A 21,662-nucleotide genomic window follows, 5' to 3' on the forward strand; every position below is an offset into this window, starting at 1 on the left:
GTTAGATCATGTACTCACGATGCAGCACCAGTGCCAGAACCGGATAAATCACCCCCAAGAATGCCTAAGAGTGTTGAGTCGTTGTAAGGGATAACAATTCCCATACACAGAGCAGAGCCAACGAAGAATAGGAGAATACGCCAAACAAAGGACCGAAAGGCGGGAGGTAGGATCTTGCGAGGATTTTCTGTCTCAGCAGCTACCATTGAGATGTACTCCGGGCCGCAGATACTTGATTCTGTTAGCACTCAACACTCTGAAAACGAAAGTCAAACACTACTCACGAGAAACTGGCTTGGTATATGCACGAAAGGATACCCAGGAATCTACCAGTGTTTCCAGAGGAGAGGTGCTCGACGAAAGCGCCTGGGTTATTCCAATACCTGAAACCGTACCGATCATGTAGAGGGTTTCCACCAAGCATCGTGATGAAGGTGAACATGAACAGTCCCAACATCAGCAGCACTTTGAATATCGATAGATAAAATTCGGAGATACCAAAGTATCGTACTGTGGCGACATTGAGAACCGCATAGAGAACAATCATCGCGACAATAATAGCCTCGACTGGGACCTTGTCTGTCCAGAATGTAATCATAATGTTCATGGCTACGATCTCGAACGGCACCAGAAATGCCATGTTGAGAAAAAAGTTCCACGCCATGGCAAAGCCAAGGGCTCCATCCACCCATTCGCTACCGAAACGTATGAAAGGCGAAGGCACAGGAAGGAAAGTTACCATCTCAGCGAAGCACTCGTTTACTGCCCACATGACTGCGCCCCAGATGAGGAACGCGATGAACAGTCCTGCAGGGCCGCCTTTGGGAAGAGCAGAGCCCATCTGAACGTATAGAGAGGTACCAATCGCTCCTCCAATTGCAAAGAGCTGAACTTCCTTCCCCCGCAACTTCCGATGTAAAGCTTGTGAACCAGAGGTTACATCCGATGTTCCCTGCGCTAGATCATCGCCGGTTCTGAGAGATGGCTGAGTATCGACAGACTCAGGAGGCGGCCCCTTCTCAGGATATTTGGCTGCCGACATCTTTTCCGTGGTTGAGGTTTAGAAGACTCGGATTGCGAACGAATTTCCCTAAAAAAGAAAAAGATAATTACAAAAACTTGTCAGCTTTGCAAGAAGGAGCCTTGCAGCATAACATGCAGATCAGCATCCTGCATGGTCTTTGTGCGCTTAAAGGAGTCTTCGTGCTCCGCTGTGACTGTATACCTAGCAACGCAACCCTGCTAAGCTCTAAGAGAAGGTTCCAAACTACGTTGCCTCAGATAAGACCAATGAGCATTGTAGAGCATAAGCAGCCAATGTCTGCTTAACGGAGATCAGACGGAAGGCTGTTGTCGGACGCTAGTCCGACAATATCCTGAGTGGGGGTTCCTTATCGTGCATCTACGACACCATCACCAATCGGCTGTCCCGATATGGGCTCGGCGTTCAGGTTACATTGAGGGAGACAGTGAACGCCGAGGTGACTGGCACTAGTTGGACTTGTCTCCCAATTTGATGGGGCAAGTTTTCTTGGCAATCAAGTCGGTGATGATAACGGGATGGTGATACCGGTATGACCGGTGATGTCCTGGTTAGTCTGTCTGGAGAAGCAATGCCAAGTTCACAAAGATCTGGGAATGAAAGCACGGAAGCAATAGTCTAAGTTGTTGTATTGCTTTGTTGCCAATATCTTCAATTCAGCTAAATAACTTTGAAATATCCGTTCTCCTCTCAAGATCACAGCTTTTTAAGACTTGTAACTTCCATTGGACAAAGCCTCCTCGTATTGTAAGTGAGGTTGAAACTCAACGAAAAGAGTTTCCTGAGCTCGTCAGTAAGTATCTCCAAAGCAGTGAGGTTTTGCTTACCGGTGTGCTTGCCATTTTGAAGTTGTATGCCGCTTCTTCATCACTTACAATGTGCTTTTCATGACCCGCCCTGTCAGCCAGCAATTGAACTTTGCAGCTTCTTTCCATCAGGCAAAACAGGAAAGCCGCTTCATCCACTGTCTGTCCAACTGTAAGCAGACCATGATTCATCAATATAACGGCCTTGCCATCCCCCAGACTCTTGGCAATTTTCTCTCCTTCTGAAGTTTCATTTGCAATCCCACCATAATCTGAGTACACCGAGTGAGCCTTGTAGAAATAACAGACGTCCTGGTTGATCATCTCCAGCGGCTTTGCGAATGCAGACCACGCTCGTCCATGCACCGAATGCGTATGGCAGATGGCATGGACATCTTCCCGCGAGCGGTGCACGGCACTGTGGATCTGAAAGCCAGCAGCATTGATCGAACCATCTATATTTCCGCCAACAACTTCGCCGTCAAGATCTACGCAGATCATGTCGCTAGCTTTAAGCAGTCCAAAGTGTACTCCAAGAGGATTTATCCAGAAACGATCTTTGTATTCTGGATCTCGCACACTGATGTGCCCTGAGATGCCCTCGGCGTAACCCTCGCGTGCAAACACACGAAAGGCGCCGGCCATGTGCTCGAGCTGCCACTGGCGCTTCTCCGTATGAGTGGTAAACTTCGGGATTCCAGGGAGCCGTTTGCCTCTGTGGGCCATACCAGCCATTGCGTCGACATCTTTGGTCTTGGAGGAAATCGAGGGGGAAGAGGATGTCAGGTCTGTAATTGCAGATGGCGCCATCACGATCGCACGATTATGGTCAGGCTAGGATAAACAACTAATAACAGCCCAATCTCGAAGAATTAGGTTGTTGAAGATGACTGAATTTAAACGGACTCAGTTAGAGTGTGATTGGAGCTAATATCGTAATATTGAGCCTTCAGTGTTCGAAGGCTAGAATAGTAATATTTCGAAGCTATCTTGACCCTACATTGCCTATACCAGTCTCCTCTACGGTTGTCGCATTTGCCACATACGTTACCAAAGTTGACGGAGATAGTGACCGTAATACTGAAGCATCTAACGGTCGGAGGATCCGAAATTTGTCAAAGCAACCATAGGACGGGCGATGAAACATTCGTTGACGGAGAAAGTATGTACAAACAGTGGGACATATCTACGTGCTGGGTGGTACATCTATGCCAAAATGGAGAGCAACGCAAAGCTAATGAGTGTAAAGTCAATTTTTTAACAGCATTGACTAATTGGGACCTATCATCTGTCTCGAGATAAGCTTCACTCGCGGAATTCGGATGACTTAGTAATACATTCTCGACTGCGGGGAATCTCCGACGTCTCAGACTCAGTAATGGTGGCTAGCTTAGTGATGGTTCGATGCGTGTCGGCCGCTCCGCTGTATCCCAAGCCGCCCAACTCTACAGCAACGATAGCCGATCTCAGGCCACAATGAAGCATCGAACATCTCTGAGCGTAGTATGAGCCTACAAATGGAATAATAGCTCAACATTTCATTTGGTTCATGGGCGCTCACCTTTTTCTGTGAAGCCAACTTTGCTCATCAGCATCACTGAACACATCGTCATGGATTCTAAGATTCCAGAGCTCATCTCTCCGATGACGTACCGTCTGACCCAACTCCGGGATCATGATAACATTGGTCCAGTACTCATTGCGCTCGGAGTTGTACTCATCTCATACCTCCTGTACAATGTAAGATGGTCTACCCCTCACAGCTGAATGAGCAACCGGTCTTCGGACATGAACCAACATCATATTGACACGATTTAGGCCGCTTTTGTTACCGACATCCCTCACATCAAAGGGTTGCCAGAGATACCAGGTGCTGTCCCAGTATTCGGCCATCTATTAAAGCTTGGCGAGGATCATGCTAGTACTTGCGAAAAGTGGTGGCGCCAGTACCGCCATTCCGTCTTTCAAATCAAGCTAGGCAACACCCGGGCTGTAGTTGTCAACTCGTTTGAGGATTGCAAAAAGATGCTCCTTGGAAACCAAAATGCTGTCATCGATCGCCCTAAACTATACACCTTTCATGGTGTCATTAGCAGTACCCAGGGGTTCACCATTGGTTCTTCTCCCTGGGACGAGTCTTGCAAGAAGAAACGCAAGGCGGCCGGAACTGCTCTTGGAAGGCCGGCCCTTAGGAACTATTATCCCATGTTTGACCTCGAGAGTTACTGTATCGTACGAGACTTGAAGAAAGACAGCCAAAACGGAGAACTTGAAGTTGACGTTCGGCCCTATATCCAGCGATATGCGCTGAACACTACTTTGACTCTTTGTTATGGTATTCGTATGGATGCTGTCTACGATGAACTTCTCCGCGAAATTCTTCATGTTGGATCAGCGATCTCGCTTCTACGCAGCGCTTCTGAAAACTTACAGGACTACGTGCCATTGTTGCGATACATTCCTAATAACGAAAAGAATGCACGTTCCAAGGAGCTTCGTGATCGACGAGACTCGTACTTGAACCTACTTTTGGATAAAGTTCGAGATATGATTAAAAGGGGCGTCGACAAACCTTGTATCTCGGCAGCGATCCTGAAGGACGAGGAGAGCAAGCTTACCGGGGTCGAAGTATCTTCAATCTGCTTATCATTGGTCTCTGGCGGATTTGAAACTATTCCTGGAACACTAACGTCTTGTATCGGTTCCCTGAGCACGAAGGAAGGGCAAGTCTGGCAGGACCGTGCCTATGAGGACATCAAGCGCTATTATCCGGACATTCGTGATGCTTGGACCAGCTCCTTTGTGGATGAGAAGATACCCTACATCAATGCAATCATCAAGGAGGCAGGACGGTATTATACCGTCAGCTCTATGAGTCTGCCACGCAAGACGGTGACAGAAGTCAATTGGAACGGTGCCATCATCCCACCAAAGACCATGATTCTGATTAATGCCCAGGCTGGAAACCACGGTAAGATGGAGTGACTATTTAACTCGGACAGAAAGATAACAGGGGCTGACTTTTTTCAGATGTTGATCATTTCGGGCCTGACGCGGGGAAATTCGATCCCGAGAGATGGCTCAAGAGCCTTGATCCCCCAACTGAGGCGGAATCTAGCGGCCTCGGTCATTTGAGCTTTGGGACTGGCTCTCGTGCGTGCTCAGGTCAATATATTGCATCCAGACTTCTGTATGCGGCGCTAGTCCGTATCTTGTCGTCATACAAGATTGTAGCGAGCGAGACGCATCCTCCAAACACAGACTATGTGGAATACAACCAATTTAAGACAGCGCTCGTTGCAATCCCAAGAGAGTTTAAAGTCAGGCTAATTCCAAGAGATACAGCTGCAACGACGGAATGTTTAGACGCGGCTGAACAGAGAACCAAGGAGCATTACAAGGAGTGAATCACATCGGTCTCATAGCAGAATAGAGAACTAAGGAGCATTACAAGGAGTGAATCATATCGGTCCCATAGCATTGGAATGAGGAGAAACGTGCGTGAGGAGCATAGCCTTAATAACACAAGAGCATTCGGAGAATCACTTGTATAAAGTGACGTATAATTATGCTCAATCAACACGACAATGACGCTTTACAATATTTGAAGCGAGATTACGATGATAGCATAATCAAAGCTATGATTGAACCGTTTAAGGTTGCTATACTTGACTACAAATGGCTGTATCATAAGACAAAAGGCTTACGTACAGATTCTCTAACCGATAGTGAATTACACTTAAGAAGCAAATTAAAGGTTATCAAATAGGCATACCATATAACTTCAATTGAATAACTTTGCGAATATGCATCTCCATCACATGGATTGGCAAAATAGTGCTTATATTTTCTGTCAGAAAATCAACAATCATAATTCTAGTAGGAGACATTTCTCATATCAATTTGACTCGTTAGTCCAAGCCCAGTAGAGGATCTGCTAGACTACTGGAATTGAATGAGGCATGTGTGTTCCTTTATCATTTGTTATCAGCTTGTGTGTCAAGGCCTGTTTTGTATGAGGAACTTACACGCATACGAGAGAAGCGATCGTCAGAAAACACCTCGAAACGAGCAGTGATCCCAGGTGTAGTATCCTCAAAGCCCGGCGCAATCGATGTCCTATAAGTTCGATATATCGTTGCTGCAAGTGTGGTCATTTCCGCCATTGCGAGACTGGAGGGCAGTTAGCATGCATTATGAGATTGGAAACTGATGAAACTTGAGGTTGCTATCTCGAAGGTAATGAATAAATGGTAGAAGAGGAAAACGTACTGTATGCCGATGCACATGCGTCCGCCGCTAGAGAAGGCCCAGAACCAGCGGTTCATCTCGGCGGCATCAGGCCCAAGCCATCGATCCGGATTGAACGTGAGAGGATCCTTAAATATTTCAGGATTACGGTGCAGACTGAATGGTGATATGCCTACGACCGTATGAGCTGGTATGTCGTATCCGTCAATTAAAGAGTCAATAGATAATGAGCGTGGCTCAAAAGTAGGCAGTGGTGCATAGAGCCTCAAAGTCTCCTTGATGACAGCATTTAGATAAATACATTTGTCGCTCGCTTCGGCTGTGGGAAACCCATAGCTATTCAGCGACTCCGGAGGCAGACTGAAGACCTCTTGTCTCAGTTTCTCCTGAAACATGTTGTTTCGAGGCTGCGAGAGTGACCAAATGAGAAACATGAGAGTGTCACTGGTTGTATCAATGCCTGCAAGAAAGTGATCGGCACATTCTGAAGCTATTTCTAGATCCTCCATTCCAGCTGACTTTTGACTTCGGTGATGAAGCCAAAGTCGGTCGAGGATTGAATACTCGTCATCTAATGTATCATGTCAGTTCGATGAAATCATTACCGTAATCATTTCATTTGAGTGAGATAAAAGACCATAAATGAGGGATCAACATCAATATGGGGGGGAATCTTACCGTCAGAATGCGCTTCTTGCGCATTGCATTTCTCGCCTTGCATAGCCGAATGGAAGTTCCGGTAAGCTTGAAGAGCAAATGCTCGAATGCCCGCGTACGTTGCAGGCTTTTGCATAGGCAATGCTGGTCGAACAAGAGCTTCCAAAATATTCGTGCGGGTGTATAACCATTTTGTCAAGGTTGGCAGATGCACCGTGAACCATGAAAGCTTTCGTCTGGCTGGGTCGAGAATATCGCTAATTAAGGCGCGATCGAATTTCACGCCTTCCAGAGCGGATGTTGATCCGTACTTCCCATACAGGAATTCCGTGATATTGTCCAAAGAGTAGTAATGGAGTGTACTGAAGATCTCGCTGATGTGGCCTGGCTCTGCTTCAATAAGAGACATGTATTTCCTGACCTTATCTTCCACCATACAGGTTATTGGCTCCTTGAGTATGACAGATTTTGAGTAAGCATGTGAGAGGAGCTTCTTTCTTTGACCGTGCTCTATCGGCGAGTGGAATGTGAATAGATTTTGTTGCCCGTAAACATCAAACATCCGATAGAAGCTTGTTCTGCCATACCGACTACCCGGCCCGTATATTGTTCGTAGAGCAGACAAGCTGTTGAAGGACACTTGATTTGGACCGATGCGAACAACTGGGCCATAACTTCGGTGAAATTGATCTATGGTACGGGTACTGGTGCCTTTCCAGTCCTCGTACGCAAGTCGCCATTTTGTCACAGCAAACGACTTAGGCCCAGGTACACGTCTTAACGGACTGAGAAAAAGAGGGTCTAACAGTAGATACTTCGCCAAGAAAAGCAACAGTGCCAAGAACACAGTGATAATCGATAAGGACGCCATGACAAGGGCAAGTTGTCCTCCGTCTGGCAATGTGGTGGGACACTCACACGACAAAGGGACGGCCACTCAAATGGTGTTGAAACAGAATTTAACAGTGTAAATCTCGGCGTTTGCCATTGGCCCAACTACTGTGGCTCTGTGAGATAAGCCACTTCACCATTGGGAGCTTGCTGACGGACAGCCCGAATCGGGCGGACCGTGGTAGACTAACGGTAAATCATCATTCGGCGCTTTGCGCATGCATGTTCAGCACTCAATGCCGAGGTCAATAGGATAGAGAGCTGAGAATGTTGAGAGATATCATACAAATCTTGACCTTTGAGCCTTGTCCGGAACGAAAATTAACGGACACTGCTTAACGGTCGGATGCTCCGAATAAAGTACGCCATGCACTAGAATCCACGCACTTGTAGCAGCATCTCATACGTGTACCTAGGCGTTCCTGGACCATGCTCCCCGGAATATAGTGAACAGCATGTCAGAAGTTTAAGTCATCAGCTGGACTTAAACGATTCGTGGCTGCCACACGCTCCAATCTCTTGTATCCGTACTTCTAGGACTGTGCTGTATGTACCTCTTATACAATGGCTGCCGACCCTGTCATCCTTGTCACTGCTGGAAGTGCTGGCTTAGGCGCTGCCACCGCAAAGCTCTTCGCGACCAAGGGATATCGCGTTGTCATTAATTACAGCACCAACACTAAACGCGCAGAGACACTTATCAAAGATCTCAATAGTCAAAATGGAGGTGCTGTCAACAATATCGCAATTCAAGCGGACTTGACCTCCCAGAAAGATGTTCGACGTCTTGTGCAGGAAGCCTATACTGCAATGGGCCGCATCGATGTTATATTCTCTAATGGTGGATGGACCAGGTTCACCAACACGACCTCAATCGACGATAACGTCGTGGATGAAGATTGGAATCATGCTTTTACTATGAATGTCAAGTCTCATCTTTGGCTTCTCCAAGCTGCAAAATCATATCTTGATGAAACCGAGGGTGCATTTATAACAACATCCTCCCTCGCAGGTGTGTATGGAATGGGCAGCTCTTTGGTAGGTTCAGCCGCTGTTGCGCTTGAAGATTGGTGTAATAACTGTCTGATTAGGCCTATGCTGCCACAAAAGCCGCTCAATTACACATGATCAGAGGCCTAGCCACAATGGTAGCGCCAAAGATACGGGTAAACAGCGTATCTCCCGGATTACTCCAAACAGTAAGCATAATATCTGACAAGTATGGTATTATGTAGCTCACATTAAAGCAGGACTGGGCAGCTCGCTTCACTACAGAACAGAAAGAAGCACACCGGGAAAAGACCAAGCTGAAGAAGTTCGTTAGGATTGAGGTATGCATCCCTTCCGGCATGTTTCACTCACACTTGCTAATGTATCGTGTGTATATAGGACGTTGCTGCGCAGGTTCTCAGCCTGGCAACATCTCAGAGCATTACAGGAACAAATATCATCATTGATGCAGGGTTTATGCTTTAGACGCTTTAGGGATATAACTCATATATACTAGAGCTCATCTTACAGCAGTATTTGAGATACCTCTCCAGTCAAGTACTGCCAAAACAATGTTATATAATGATACCCGATTGAGGGACAGGACCGCGCAAGTCCTTATATCGCCTGGAGATTTCTGCAATCATGCGTCGTATTTTATTTGCTGCTGAGAACTTGACGCCCAATGTATCAAATAGTTCAATGGCCAAATCAAGATCATCGATTGCTCTTGTCTCCTTCAGCACCGTGCCAAGATCGTTAGGTTGGACAGTCGTGGAATAGATAAGGGACAATGTTGAGGTAAATAAGGCGAGTAGATTCAACCAGTTGTATGCGAGGCGGCGTTGGCGGTGCATACTGAATGCCTGCCGGAGGGACATAGATGCTGCCTCCTGAAGCATCTTGACTCGTTCGCTATCCATCGTAGGGAGCAAAGGTGATGGCCGATATATCATTGCAAGATGAACATAGTAATTGAAGTCGTACCAATTGCTGGTGAGTTGAGGAACCCGGTCGTTTATATCCGGGAGTGGAAATGGCATGTTACGCCGCCAGTCGATGAGTTCCTTGTGAAGTGCATGGAGTATTGCTTCACGCTCTTTGATGCTTAGATTTGCAGCCTCTCGATTTGAATAGACTTGTCTCGCGATCTTCCCAGCAATCTTTCGAAGGGCAAGAATATGAAGTGGGACAGCTATGAGAGATGGCTGGAAAGGACTCTGGGGCTGTATGCCGTCGACCATGATATAGTCATCATCGGCACCTGCAAAAGCCTATTCGACATTAGTGGACGCCATGAGCTATGAATACGTGCTAGGAGAGCTGACCGGCACATCTATATCATCGTCGTGGACGGCAAATGGACGACCTAGCGCAACCGATACTACGCTATATTTTGGCACTCTTGTCAGCGAATCGAGTGAATGGGTATGAGATTTGTAGCAGTATAGCTCACCGATCCATCATGTAAATAGACCAGAATATACGCTTGCGTCTCTGCTCCATGTCGACGGGCATGCCAACGTATGTTGAAGAAGTATGTAGGCCCATACCTAAAGCCAAGCGAGCAGCCACACCGACCAGAAACCAGGTGTTCGGACCTAGTTGATTGAAAAAGGAATATGACACCTGTAACATGATGACTTCCAGCGCAGCCTGTAACATGACCGTCAGCTACAACTTATTAAATATTTCGTCACGGTATACATACCATTTCACCATACGACATAGCTTGCTCAAGGTACTCCAGGGCCTTGTTATAGTAGACCCTCGACTCCGACTCTTCTGCTAGCGAGACAGAAGAGTACGCCGTGGATCCAATCGCCAGGACCATCCATATCCTGAAGAGGCACAGAGGGGAATTGACCTTTGGGTCTTGAGGATGTTCTCGCATGTGTCTCAAGCTCTGGAGAAACTCGCTGCGGTGAACGATGGGGTATAATGTATGGGAGTGAGCAAAGTAGAACTCGACCAGGCGATCGATATGTGATTGGTCGCTTGGTAAATCTAGACCAGCGACGGCATCGTTCGGCTCTACGATGTCTGCTAGAACGACATCACCGAATAGTATGGGATGGATAGAGATTGACTCGTTGAGACTCTCAAATAAAGATGGATCTGATAGATCTAAAGGAGAATTGAAGTCGAATAAGCGGCCGTTATAGTCTTCGCGGTCGTTGATGAACACAAAGTCCGCCTTGTCTGGTGTTAGGCGGCGCAAGACCATCTGGGTGAGTCTCGCGAATGATATGCCAGAAGTTGACCCCAGATGTCGCTCCGCTGTGGCTTCGAGTGACAGTGTTTTGAGCTCCTCGACAAAAGACGGCGATGACTGTTGAAGTAACGGGTTGATCAACGCCGACTCTTGCGGGAAGGGTGCCGAGCTCTCGGCCACGGTTGACTCTGGAACAGGTGGCAATGGGTCACACTCGCGCTCCAGCGCCGTGATGTCTCCCATGCTCGAGTCAGCGTATGTCTGGTCGTCGCTGAAAGAAGGGATCTGGCTATCGTCTGTGAAAGTAGACACATGCGAGCTAGATGCCATTTTGTTCTCCATGTCCTGTAACCTTTTCTCCAAACTACGCACATATCTACGGACTTTAAGTGAGCTTCATGCTTGTTGAGGATCAAACGGGCACATTGTGGAGTTTCATAGGTGTAGAAGTCCATCATTTGGAAAAAGACACTGGAATCAAACCATGACTTACGCTACAGGATATGACGCCGTTTGAGAATTGTCGTCGAGTAGACTGCACCTCACGTGCGCTGCCTGGCAGTTCTTGCATGATGGCAACGCCCTGTCGCATCGCTTTTTCCTTTTGTGGCATCGGTAGCACGACGCCTTGGCTTTCGGATTGGGCATAGGAGAAGACATGCTGAGTAGACGGCTAGGAGTGTTTGCTCGTCCAATGTGGCGGGGTCGCAGAGCAGGGCTCCATCACGAAATCGAAGCCATTGGGGGGCATGCTGACTATCTACTTGATCGGGAGAGGCACTCATCGGCTAGGACAAGCTCGTTATCTTGGAGTAGTAGTCACTATCTAACGTAACCCACCAGTATGGGATCCGTAGTGCCTGGCCTAGCAGCATGAAGAGACCAATGGGCAAACACCGAATACCGAGCACCATGGTGTAGCGCCCCATTCCGATCTCCACCTGCCCCAGCAACCCTATTAACGGCGCTGTGCCCTCATTGCCTAGGGCATTCCTAGGGACGTCTAAAACTCGACTACCGCAACAGCTTTCACTTCCACGATCATTCGGGGGTCTGGTAGTTCCTTTACTCCAATGGTAGCCCTCGCCGGGGCACTTGCACGGTCTGCAAAGACCTTGTTCCACTCCTCATTCATGCCAGCGTATTGACTTTTCATATCCAAGATGTAGACGACGGCGTCAATGATGTTATGAATGCCGCCTTTGCCGCCTGAAGCACCTTTGATAATATCATCAATGTTTGTGAGGACAGCGGCCGTCTGTTTCCGTATGTCCAGAGTTTGTGATCCGTCCGAGTTCTCAATGACACCCTCCCATGTCCCGTCTGGTCGACAGCATGCGGTGCCCGAGATGTAGATGGTCTTGTGCTGAGATGCCGGGGCAATACGGGCCTGGGGAAAGCGGGTAGGGCCCTCGGGCAGCTCCGGATTAAGCAGAAATGCCTGCCCGTTGGGAGACATGTTCAAAACTTTCGGATTGTAAGCTTGAGTCGGAACTTGGCCTGCGATGTTTTCTGTGGCAACGCAAGACTGGCGCAATAGCTTCGAAGTTCAATTGCTTAATTGGAGCTTGATTTAGAACATGTCAATGATTTCGGGTCTACAAGCCATGGGGTCTCCATCTTTTCCTAATTCTCTTTAAATACACGTGAGGTTGGTCAAAAGCATAATCGTCAAAGATAATGACATCGCAAATCCCGCCGTGATATAGCCCTTTGTCCGACGGGTTCAGCGCCGCGTGGGCTGGATGCCCTCACGGTGATCATGGGCGCTATCTTCCCGAAATCGGGGCCACTGGCGTAGTGCTCCGCAACACTCGTCGGACCGGCCGACAGCCAATCTTTGGCCAGACATCGCAGCCGGACAATCCTTAGGTCCTTAGCGCAAGAAAGGTGACGGACGCACTGGTCTAGCTCCAGAAAACAAGCGCCTAACCGTGGGGTTATGGATAGCGTTATTGGTGGTGGTCTCCATGGCTATTGGGGCTGTCATCACTGGTATCGACACCAATTTTCGGCATCGCGCATTCCATGACGAAGGTAACAGCGGGGATTATAATCCCAAAGGAGCTCAAAACATCCTGCTAAGGCCCATCGACTCTAGATTTGACAACCTCCTACAAAGCGTTGATTTATGCAAATGACAGGCATCGCAGAACAGACCGCTCAGGTCTACGAGATTCAAGACTTGAAATTCCATGATGGAACGACCCTGGCCTCTGCTCGTCTGGCTTATCTAGATTTAAACCCCACTGCATCGAAAACTGCCCTGGTCATTACATGCTTTCGAGGGCGGCTCCAATCTACTTTGACATTTGCCAATGGCGCTCTTCAAGACTACAGAATCATTGTAGTTGCATTATTTGGAAATGGAGAGTCATCGAGTCCCTCCAATACATCGGATTTTCCATCCTCGATTGATTACCGGGATTGCGTAAAAGCACAGCATCAACTTCTCGCCAACCATCTTAAGATCAACAACGTCGACGTGGTTCTGGGCTTCTCCATGGGAGGCCAATGCACCTACTATTGGACAGTGATGTACCCTGAGTTTGTCAAAAATGCAGTAATCATATGTTCGTCCGCCCGAACTAGCCGACACAATTACCAATTTCTGGAAGGACCGAAGACTGCACTGCAGAATTCTGTTGATTATGTTGTCAGGGACCACGCTGCCGCTCCTTCAAAGCCACTTCGTGGCCTTCAAGCTTTTGGGAAGGCGTATTCAGCTTGGCTGACAAGCGCCGAGTGGTTCGACCAGGAAACGTACAAGTCACTTGGGTATCAAACCTTGAGCGATTGGGACCTGGATGTGACCACAAAGAATTATTCGAGCTGGGATCCCGAAGATATGCTGTCGAAATTGCGAATGTGGCAAAAGGGAGACATCACTGTCGTCAATGGCGATGGAAGTGATTCACTTGAAACAGCATTGTCGCGAATTAAAGCGCGTGTGCTGCTCATGCCCTGCCAAACCGACCAGTACTTTCGTTGGGAAGCCAGCGAGAGAGAGTCACGGTCTATTCCTTTCGCGTCGCTAAAGGTTATACCCTCAATCTGGGGTCACCTGGCAGGCGCTGGGATCAACCAGGCAGACGTAGATTGGATGGACAAGACAGTGGCTGACTTTCTGGCGAGTCCTAGATAGCATACAATTTCGAGTCTCTCTGAAATGGTGTGAAATGATATCTCAAACTTGTATTATTAGTTGCGTACGAACGTCATTAAGCAATAACGTAGCCTTGCCAGATTAGCTAGTTCGACATCTGTAACTCTCGTCCCATCTCAAATAAGGCGGCAGCCATCAATACCTTCTCGTCAGCCCATCGTTGACCAATGACCTGCATACCAATGGGGAGTTGAACGTCGGGCTGCCCTGGTGGACTTGAAAAGCCGCACGGCACATTCATTGCAGGATGCCCTGTGACGTTGAATGGGCAGGTGTTGCTTGTCAAGCCAATGGCAACTTGAAGTCTTTCCAGCACCGATAGCGTCTGACCTTCGCTGTTCACTGTTTCCGGATGCGGCATTGCAATCGTCGGTGCACATGGGGTTATGAGAATGTCCACTTCCTTGAGAGCCCTATCATATGCGTCTCTCAATTCGAAGACCTTGCGATGAGCTTTCGCCTCAATCCCTGCGGGAAGGAACTTTTCTGCAAAGCGTTCACTGAGAACAATGTTAGTTAATGCCGGATTTAACGCCGTCATGATATCGTAGGTCTCTTGAGTTGGTGGCCATCGTGGCTGGAGATGAGGTGATAAGTGGGTAAGATGACCAGCAGCTTTTCCCTGACACAACCAGCTGGCCATGGATGGTCTGGTGGATGCAGTCCAGATGACTGATCCATCCTGATGTAATGGTATAGATATGTCTACAACAGTCGCCCCGGCAGCTTCAAAGAATTGCTGAGCAGCTTTGCGTACAGTTTCGCGAACATCGATAGCGACACCAGGTATGAGGAATGACTCTGTGAGAATTCCCACCTTCCAGTTTTGACCAGCGCTAGGATGTGCGCCTATTTCATTGCGAAAATCTTCTAGTAGCTTGCGATATGGTTTTACTTGATCTCTTAAAGGGGATTCAGGGGTCATTCGTGGGTCAAGACCATCGTAGCCAGCCATGACCTCAAGCATTGCGGCAATATCCTCAATTCGAGACGCGATTGGTCCCAGGTAATCAATCATGGGCGACATAGATGCCGCCCCAGTGTAAGGGATGAGTCCGAAAGTTGGCTTGAGTCCATAAATGCCGTTGAAGGAAGCCGGAATGCGGACTGAGCCTGCCTGATCACTCCCAATAGCTAGTTCAACTGTCTCGCCCTGCTCACTTTGACTGTTCATTGACATTGAGTGTGCAGCTACCAAGACACTTGAGCCACTACTGCTTCCGCCCGAGGTATAGCCTTTCAGCCGCGGGTTGTGCACCGGTCCGGTTGATGATGTGAATGACAGAGGCGATGCACAGAAGCATTCGCAGGTCGACGTGCCTTTGATTAGAGCTCCTGCAGAAAGAAGACGAGATACAACGGTAGCATCTATCGGGGAGGGTTGGTACACGCCATTTTCAGAGAGCAAGAAAGCAGACGCTCCGAGAGTGGTGGGCAAACCCGCGACGGATATGTTGTCCTTGATAGCTACCGTGCGACCTTTAAGAATATCACTAGTTGGCTCAGAAGCACACAGGTCACATCGATGACTCCAGGCGTTGAAAGGGTTATCTTCCAGGCTTGGTTTCCAAAAGTGGCGAGACTCGGTGACTGGTACTGGCTTCAGGTTGGGATGAATATAGTCAGGCCCGTCCTCAATCTTCTTCATAACACTTTCAAACGACCAAAGCAGTCGAAGATAGTCATTGGCATCTCTACTATCTGAGAAGTTAATGTTGAGTTGTGCTGCAATGTCCTTTAGCTGCTCGACGGTGAACTCAGAGCTATGCAATGCAGTCAGCTTTGATGTAGCGCGAACAGTGATATGGGGAAGTCTACCCTGAGCCGTCCGATAGTGAGACAATCGACATCGCTATACCTTTAAAGAGCCCTTTCGAAGCAGATTCTATTGTTGAGGCAACTTAATCAATCGCTAAATCATCGTAGACAGCGTGTGTATACTGTGCTATGGCGTCGGGACTACCGACCAACTACAGTGGATTCGGCCAATGCTATCGGGGTTGCACGATAGACGCTAGCCGCCTGAACAAGATACGTCCCACTTCAGCCGACTATCAACTTGATTCCGCTTGATAGAATCACATCTGCTATTTTGACGCAGTCTGCTGCAACAAAGGCTTGTATATGATACGTTCAGCTTCTTTATGGTAGATCATATTATGTTACATTTTGAACATTCATAATCAAGCTGTTTCAGTCCAAGTTGCATCTACGGCCCACTTCACTCTTGGCCATTTGCAAGAAGAACACGCCCTCCATCTACACACAGCGATATTCCGTTGACATACGACTATTAGAGGTTGTTAATTGAGGGATAATGAGAAACTAGTAGGGGAAACAGGAGAACTTACACCAGCTCGGCTTACAAGGTAAAGAATCGCGCCAGCAATGTCGTCCTCATTCCCTGCCCTTTTGGCGGGAACCTTGTCGAAAAGGGAGCTAAACATATTTCCTTCCTCGCCGACAGGATTCATTTTACTTGGTACAACTTGTGATGATTAGCTAGCGTTCGCCATAATACCTTGAGCCACTTACAGCCCGGATTGATGCTAGCCACCCTCACGTAAAATCGGCTGAATTTCGCAGCTAGCAGCTTGACCAGATGGTCAGTTGCCGCCTTACTCGTTGCATAGCTTGTGAGATCGACGTTAGTCGCATTATGCATACTGGCGCAGGAACTTGTGATGACAATAACCCCACGGCCTTCACTTCTACCTTGCCGTCCACCGCCTAGATCAAGCTCTGAAGCTGCGGCCAAGAGCGGTAGTAGCGCAACGGACAGAAAGTAGTGGGCTGTCGAATTCACGCAGAATGTGTCCGCCCAGTCTGAATGTCGAGATGACCACATAGATGCTTGAAGCTCTGATAGTGAAGCAGACAAGACATCGCATTCGAGTGGAGGATCTCGCCGTATGCCAGCATTCGAGATTAGGATGTCCAGATGACTTTCTCGCTCACCAATGTACGCTGCCACCTGCGCAATGGCATCTTTGTCCTTGACATCGCAAGGCAACCTGGTTAATGATCGTCAGCATTTTGAATAGATACTAGAGGAGGTGCATGCAAGTTTACCCGTGTGCACTTCCGCCAGTTGACAACCCGAGCTCATTAAGTTCCGCCACCTTCTCATCGATAGGTTCAGTTGGCAAAGCAATAACATACACCTTTGCGCCGTTCACCACGAGGCCCTGCCATGTTAAGTCAAAACAAATTATATCCCAGGCAGGACGCTCGCAATATACCTTGCTTATCATGAACCCTAGTCCACTACTACCACCCGTGACCGCAGCTACATAGCCCTTCACAGAGAAAAGCTGCCCTACACTTAACGAAGACATAATGAGTGACTTTTCATAAGTCCAGTAATACGCATGCCAGTCCAGTTCTGTTGACTTTATCTAAGCATGCTGGGTTTGGAGTAAGCTACATTGCGAGTTGATGGGACATGGTGGGGCAGCCTGATATTTGAGTCGGACTGACCGACGAGTCAGTCTGGCATTTGCGCCCCTAACCTAAGCGGTCAACTAGTTCATGTCTTGATCTCAGTATTCCCCCATGTTATTATACTTATTGATGCGGGTTATCTATAAGTTTATAAAATACTTCAATATTAAGGGGCGCTGCAAGTGGACTTCGCATCCATTTGATTTCTCGTAGCTTAAAGAGCTAATGTTATCTAGAGCCTAGAGTTTAGCCTTCGCATTGAATTCCCAGTCTTTGGATGATGCCATTCTGTGCTTGGCCATCACCCGTGGTCCTTCTTCGCCGTCATCGAGTCCATTTCGACCTTTTATAGGGGTACTTCTCCTCCATTTCCACAGCTTCCCGTAAGGTGTAGAGTGTCCTTGGCCTTCGAGAATCTTGACAACCTCCCGCCCTAATATTGGCAGAAATTTGAAACCATGGCCACTACCTCCTGAGCACACAGCCACTCCATTCCGCCCCGGCACGTAGTCAACTACAAAAGAGTTGTCAAGACTGTCGGTGTACCAACACAACTTGGTTGCCGAGATTCCAAATTGTTGAAGCTCAGGAAAGTTTATCGAGATATATTCTGTGACATGAGATTAGCCTTCAACAACTCCAACGGTTGCAGTCTTACTTAACCGACCTTTTATACCTTCCAAAGCTATCATGGGGACATTTGACTCCTGCTTGTCTGTAACGCGCGCCGTTTTGGGAATTGAAACTCTTCGACCATTCACCTCCTCAAAGTTGGTAAATCTATCCGAGTGTTAAGGTAGTAGTAGGTGTCACAACTTCGGACTACTCACTTCGTTTTGCGATACCCAATCTTAATGATACCATTCTCGTCTCTAGGGAAGCTGTATATGCCTTTACCTTCTCGCATACCCCAAGTCACCACCGGCATGTTTTCAGGTGCGAATCTCTTCCACAGATCCCACCTAGACTTTGGTAATTGGATCATAGCAACGGAGCCAGCTGTTGTCTCCATAAGTTGTGAAGTCTCTGGCAGTAGAGATGGAGTCCAGCCACCGGCTATGTTGCACTAGTTCAGTTCAAAACACTTGAACAGGGGTGATCATACTTACATGCGACAACCACTAGATCTACCACTTTCGTCCTGCTATCGGCCGTTGTGACAACAGGATGCCTGGCGGTAGAAGAGCCATCACTTGTCTCGGTGATACTGGTAACCTTCCCTTTGAGAGGATCAAGAACAAACTTGACTCCTGACTGCTCTGCAAGATGTTTCACCCAGACACAACTCTTGTACGCGACTACAAATCCAGCTGACGAGTCAAGGACTGCCTTGTTAACGCCAAAACGCTCCTGACGATGACATGGGTCGAGTTTGTGAGACCATCCTCTTAAATTCGCCCGCTGTCTATCTGCATCAATTGTTACAAGGCAAATCATAAGGCGAAGCAATATGTTCGATATTATGAATAATATGAAGAGTCAGGTGGTGACTCACCAGTTACATCGTCAGTCCGGAATTGGGTCTCCCTAATGCCATCCTTCTCCAGGTTCTCCAATGTCCGTAATTCGAAGTCTCCAAATTCCGAAGTCGCACTCATCCTTAATGATCCACAATTCCACCAGAGTCTACGGTTGCCGTTGCCAAGATCAAGCGGCAGCTTCCTAGCATCCGTAGCTGTCAATTCAGCATTCCATTTCTCCCACTCCACAGCTGCTTGGGAAGCCAGTCTCTGATAATCAATCTCTGCGCCATAACTAAAGCGAATAATCTTGTTCAGGTCTGCTGATGCGCTGTCGATGACACTAGGACTGTAGCCTCCTGATGCAGTATCTTGCATATCCATAACAGTAACGTCTTGGTATCCTGACCGTGCTAACCACAAGGCTGTAGACAGGCCAAAGACGCCAGCGCCGACAATGGTGATTCTTGAATTAGGTTCAAGCTTCGACATGCTGAGTCAACAATATGTTCAATACCAGACTCAGTACGCTACTAATGAGAGAAGGCGCACCACGCTCTTTCAATACTACCTATCTTGATGTTGGTGTCGAGACGCTGGTTTGGAAGTCGTCTAACTAGGCCTCGTTTTGCTCCAACATCACAATTATAGAGGATACATGTGTACATGCATGTACATGCGTATCTAGCCCGAAGCATATGCCGTAGACCAATGACAAAAGCTACATCAATTGTTAGTAACGTAAGTCGAACCCTTGGTGATCGGCGTGGTCCGAGTCCCTTTATGGCGACGGTGTTGGCCGAAGTAGGTGTAGGTGGAGACCTTAATCCGTTCTCGAGAAGTCTTTCAACGTCAGGAGTAGAATTGAAACTCACAAGCGATGCACGCATGGACGCGGTTACTTAGTTACTGCCCTTGGTTTCTTGATCGGGTCTTGATATAGCCTAACATGTGCCTCTTCGCCGAATTTGGAGTTTCAGTAATTGGATTTGGATCGATCGTGTTTTCTACCTTGGTATGCATCATGACTATCTTACTACAAAAGTGGTTTATATCCAAGTTGCCATTCCTATGTTGGTCTGAAATAGTGTTGGATCAAGAGCTAGCTCATCAATACCAGAAACTTGATTACCCAGAGAATCGTCCATATTTCCAGGCCAAGAATTGAACCCGAGAACCAATTGATCACTACCGAATACCACTGAATGTTGACTAGTTGCATCTCGAGCACTGTGTCCACCGTGGCTAGACAGAGTTCTGACTGCTCCTAGAGCACCTTCTCCAAGTCGGATACTACCAGATGCTACATCACTTGGTGGCACATCCGTGGATAAAGAATCCAGAGCTGCCGTTGCTATAACATCGAATGCATCTCTCTTCCCCTTAGCAGCAGGAAATCGTTCGACCATCGCCCATAGGACAGCTGAACAAGCGTGAATGCTGGATTCTAGAGACCGCAGGGTCGTTCGTTCTCGCATTTCGGCGGAATGCGAGTAGCAGTGGAGAAGGGCGGTACCTGCAGCAAAAAGATTGTGCACTGCCTGCCAAAAGAGACGAAGTTTGTTCTCTCGGTGGAGACGACGGTACAAATGAATGATGCGGGATGCGGAATCGGACAATGTCAGCAAAGATGCCTCGGACGGTTGTGGGATTGCAGGACTCGGCCGATAAAGAAGAATTACGGCCTGATGAAATGCAAGTTGCAAGGCTTCCGGGGGTGCAATATTGCTGTGAGACGTTGCCGCTGGCTGGGTAGCTAGCCACGATGAAAGTCTTTCATGCATATGTCGTTGCCACATAGTAAAGTCTATTGCTGGAAATGTTGAAGGTAGCCTTTCATAAAGCATTACCTGTATTTCGGATTGGAGCTGTCGGTATTGAAAATAGTGTAAGCCGAAGGCTTTGATGCCAACCGGGCCGTCACCAATTCCTTCTTTGCCGATATGTTCATCATCTACTGCACTGGGAAGCTACGGTGCCGTTAGCTGGTGCTCGATCAATACTGAATCTTAAGTTATGCAAACCAAGACTTACTTGACAGTCTATAGCACCATCAGAAAGAGAGAAGGGCCGTCTGAGGAGGGTGCCGACTGTTCTATCCATAGAATAGGCCACCCAAAAGACACGCCGCCGCGTATCCAGTGTCAAAGGGTCTAATTTCTCAACGGGAAGATCTTTATGTAAGCCTATTCCAACAGCAAGCCGCAATGCCATCCCAATAGTTCTCCAAGGATCAAATGCACGCGGGTGTAAGTAAGAATATAGAGAAATCAGAAGCAAAGCTTGCACTCCTTCGAGATCGGCTGGTAGACCAACAGGATCAAGGCTGTGAAGGGCAGACGCAAAGTAGCGCTCGCAAAGAGTTGTTGACACATTAGTTGATTCGTGCTTCTGAATTGTCAGGAGAGCAATAGCGAACACTATGAATGCAAAGAATGAAGCCTTAGTGTTGCTATCTGGCGTCTCTGCAGTTGCAGCCAGGCTGAGATATTCCCGAAAGGTGCCTTCGTGTAAAATTGGCGTGCTAAAATTCGCAAGTTCGAAGAATACTTTAACCAGATGCTCTACTACTGCAGGCTTCGGGAATTCTACAGGAGACACGTCAAGGTGCTGGGGAGGCAATGAGAAAACGGGATCTTCAGGGTCTTGTGGGAGCCCATCGCGCATGGCCTCCGCTCTGTACAACTGGCGAAGTAAGGAACTTGTGAAAGAGCTTTCGGGTTGGCACTCCAGACCCAAT

The 21,662-nt window shown here is 47.9% G+C and overlaps 3 protein-coding genes across 3 annotated transcripts; 1 reads left to right on the forward strand and 2 right to left on the reverse strand.

Moving 5' to 3' along the window:
- Positions 1-3,873: 3,873 nt before the first annotated feature.
- On the forward strand, positions 3,874-4,833 carry UCRPA7_8672 (putative phenylacetate 2-hydroxylase protein; the record flags this gene model as incomplete). The annotated part of the gene is made up of 1 exon (XM_007921183.1): positions 3,874-4,833. One exon carries the CDS (start codon positions 3,874-3,876, stop codon positions 4,831-4,833), a length of 960 nt encoding a protein of 319 aa, XP_007919374.1.
- A 5,256-nt stretch (positions 4,834-10,089) lies between these two features.
- Positions 10,090-10,864, reverse strand: UCRPA7_8673 (putative c6 zinc finger domain containing protein; the record flags this gene model as incomplete). The annotated part of the gene is made up of 2 exons (XM_007921184.1): positions 10,090-10,293; positions 10,349-10,864. 2 exons carry the CDS (start codon positions 10,862-10,864, stop codon positions 10,090-10,092), a joined length of 720 nt encoding a protein of 239 aa, XP_007919375.1.
- A 991-nt stretch (positions 10,865-11,855) lies between these two features.
- On the reverse strand, positions 11,856-12,311 carry UCRPA7_8674 (putative l-psp endoribonuclease family protein; the record flags this gene model as incomplete). Its single annotated transcript, XM_007921185.1, has 1 exon — positions 11,856-12,311. One exon carries the CDS (start codon positions 12,309-12,311, stop codon positions 11,856-11,858), a length of 456 nt encoding a protein of 151 aa, XP_007919376.1.
- Between the last annotated feature and the right edge of the window lie 9,351 nt (positions 12,312-21,662).

The sequence above is a fragment of the Phaeoacremonium minimum genome, assembly GCF_000392275.1.
Source record: "Phaeoacremonium minimum UCRPA7 unplaced genomic scaffold PA7_03_scaffold_604, whole genome shotgun sequence".
Classification (NCBI taxonomy): domain Eukaryota; kingdom Fungi; phylum Ascomycota; class Sordariomycetes; order Togniniales; family Togniniaceae; genus Phaeoacremonium; species Phaeoacremonium minimum.